General features: G+C 42.2%; 1 protein-coding gene across 1 annotated transcript; it reads right to left on the bottom strand.

Annotated features, from left to right (window-relative positions):
• Positions 1-1223: 1223 nt before the first annotated feature.
• LOC139461384 (uncharacterized) lies at positions 1224-2252 on the bottom strand. Its single transcript, XM_071242990.1, has one exon. The coding sequence runs from the start codon at positions 2250-2252 to the stop codon at positions 1224-1226; it is 1029 nt and encodes a 342-aa protein (XP_071099091.1).
• Positions 2253-2597: the final 345 nt, after the last annotated feature.

Raw genomic sequence — 2597 nt, 5'->3', positions numbered from 1 at the left:
TGCCACGAAGAAGGGAAATTTCCGGTTGTCCATATTTCATCAAATATACTAAGTAACGTTTCCAAACATGAATCGGGCAAGTGTTTCAGGGGCTGATAGTGGATGTTGTCGGCTCCTGCTGCAGTGTCATGAGATTGCCCTAGGGCAGTATATAATTCATGGAGTGAAAATGTTTCATTATAGTCCTCACCAGTATCAGAGTTAAAATTGACTTTTTTCTTTTCCTGCTGTTTTTGAAACCTCTGAAATTGAGGATTATAGTTTGATGATGAGGAATGACTTGCCAAAGTGTCACCAAGTTTGTTGGCAATTTCGGATTTAGTAGTTAAAAGTGTATTACCATCTTAAAGATGGTGAAATCCAGATTTAGATCCTTTGCCCTTAATCTTTTGAATCATGTTCCACACCTTGGACATAGGTGTGCGGGAATTACTTTTTTAAACATAGTTCCTACAGGATTCACGTTTATTCTGTTTAAAGGTACGTCTCGCTTTAGCACCCGTGATTTTAACCTTATTCAAATTGTGGACAGTTGGATGTTGTCGAAAATATTTTTCCACTTTCTTCCTATTTTTTCTAGCTTGTTTACAATTATAATCGAACCATGAAGGTTTGCAGAGGACTTAGGAATGCTTTCATCCCCAATAGCATTCAATATATCTGAAAAAAGTTGTATAGGATCAGGAACATTCCTGAAACTGTCAGTTTTAGTTTTTCAGTACAAAGTGTTTGGAATAAAGCCCAATTGGCCTTTGTAAAGTTCCACCTTGTTGAAGGTGGTTCGTCAGACGGATTAATGGTTGTAATTATTGTTGGAAAATGGTCACTGCCACAAAGGTCATCATGGACCGACCATTCGAATTCATTTAAAATATTTGAATCTGTCAGTGAAAGGTCAAGAGCAGAGTATGTGCCAGTGGCAGGATGGAGATATGTGGTATTACCATCATTGAAGATGCATAAATCATTGTTTGAGATAAAATCTTCAAGTACTTTTTCCCTTATTATTTGTGTCAGTACTCCCCCATAGCGGATTTTAACCGTTTAAATCGCCCATGATGATACAGGGCTTCGGGAGCTGATCGTACCTCCATGTCCAGACGACCGACCAAAGGAGTTATGGACCTCTACTGGGACTTCTAAAGGAGAGGTGGCCTTTGATGTTTGCAGCTGTTTTTGCTGCTTCTTTTTCAATAATTTCTTTTCCCTGTTTGTAAGTTTAGTCATTTCTGTTTCGGGTTCTGTTTCGGGTTCATGTGTTGTTTAGGAGTCTGAGACTCAACATTTTTAACAGTTTTGTTTTTGTGAGTCACAGACGAGGTTGTCGCAGCTGGTTTATGGAGTGGCTGAACAGACCTGACCCATGTCAGATCAGCCTGGCAGTCGATAGAGGCAGTAGTGACAGGAGGACGAGAGACAGCAGCAGAGTAAGAGAGAGTGGAAGTGGTTGAGGGAAGACCCGCAACCCTCTTCTTAACTTCGTTGTACGAGACATTTTGTTCTGCCTTGACTTTAATAATTTGGATCTGGCGTTTCCACACAGGACAGGATTTTGCAGAAGCCATATGGTTCCCACCGCAGTTGGCACACTTCACATCCTTCCTGCAGTCAGTGGCCTCGTGTTTGTCACCGCAGCAGTAACAAACAGCAGAGGGATGGCAGGACTCGGATCCAAGTCCAAACGCTTGGCAGGTGTAGCACCAGAGTGGATTGGGGATATACACCTCCACTCCGATGTTACAATAACCAGCTTTGATAGATTCAGGGATAGTCGTTCGGGCGAAAGTGAGGAGGTAGGTGTTGGTCGGTTGGACCACACCATCCCTCTTTACAGCGAATCGTTTCACAGCTGTGACGGACTGTTGGTCAAGTTCCTTGGCTATATCATCTTTCGACATGTCGGACAGGCAGCGAGCTCTGTCATGGACAATGCCCTTACACGAGTTCAGTGTCTTGTGCACTGAGACAACAAGTTTGATATTGACAAACTGATATAAATCGAGAAGATTGATAGATTGTTGTCTCCATGCACATTCTACAAAGAGAGAGCCAGAACGAAGCTTTGTGACTTTTGTAACCTCTCCGCAGATACCAATGATACCTTTGGAGATAGCAAATGGATTGAGTTTGATTGGTTCTTTGTCTAAAGCTTCTATAACCAAGAAACGTGGCCAATAGTGGGATAGAGTGGGCGTAGTATTTTCAACAGTCTCTAAATGTCGTCTTTTTGAACCAGAGTGATGGGAAGCCATGTCGAAATGAAAATAATTCAGCACCCCTTTTCCCCACCCACCATGGAGTGTCTACAAGGACAGTCATGCTGCAGCGGATCTCCAAACTGCAAAGACCGGGGATAAAGGGGTGGTATACTCCAGCAAATTTGACACGAAGAGCTATTGCATTCTACCAAATTAAAGGAAGTACATAATTCGGAGGTCAGCATCACCAGATTGGCCCATGAGCCACCGCCTTCTTGGCATAGGGCTCTTAGCAAGTATCATACAATGAGAGATATGACATAGACATGTAGAATAGATTTATTTTTAGATATGAAAACTCACAATGTTTCGGTAATTTTTGTGAGAGAGGGAAAGCGA

Source organism: Haliotis cracherodii, unplaced genomic scaffold (assembly GCF_022045235.1).
Source record: "Haliotis cracherodii isolate W230 unplaced genomic scaffold, xgHalCrac1.p SCAF_14, whole genome shotgun sequence".
In the NCBI taxonomy this organism is placed as follows: domain Eukaryota; kingdom Metazoa; phylum Mollusca; class Gastropoda; order Lepetellida; family Haliotidae; genus Haliotis; species Haliotis cracherodii.
Note: the sequence above shows the minus strand (reverse complement) of the source record. Positions and strands in the feature narration are given on the sequence as shown.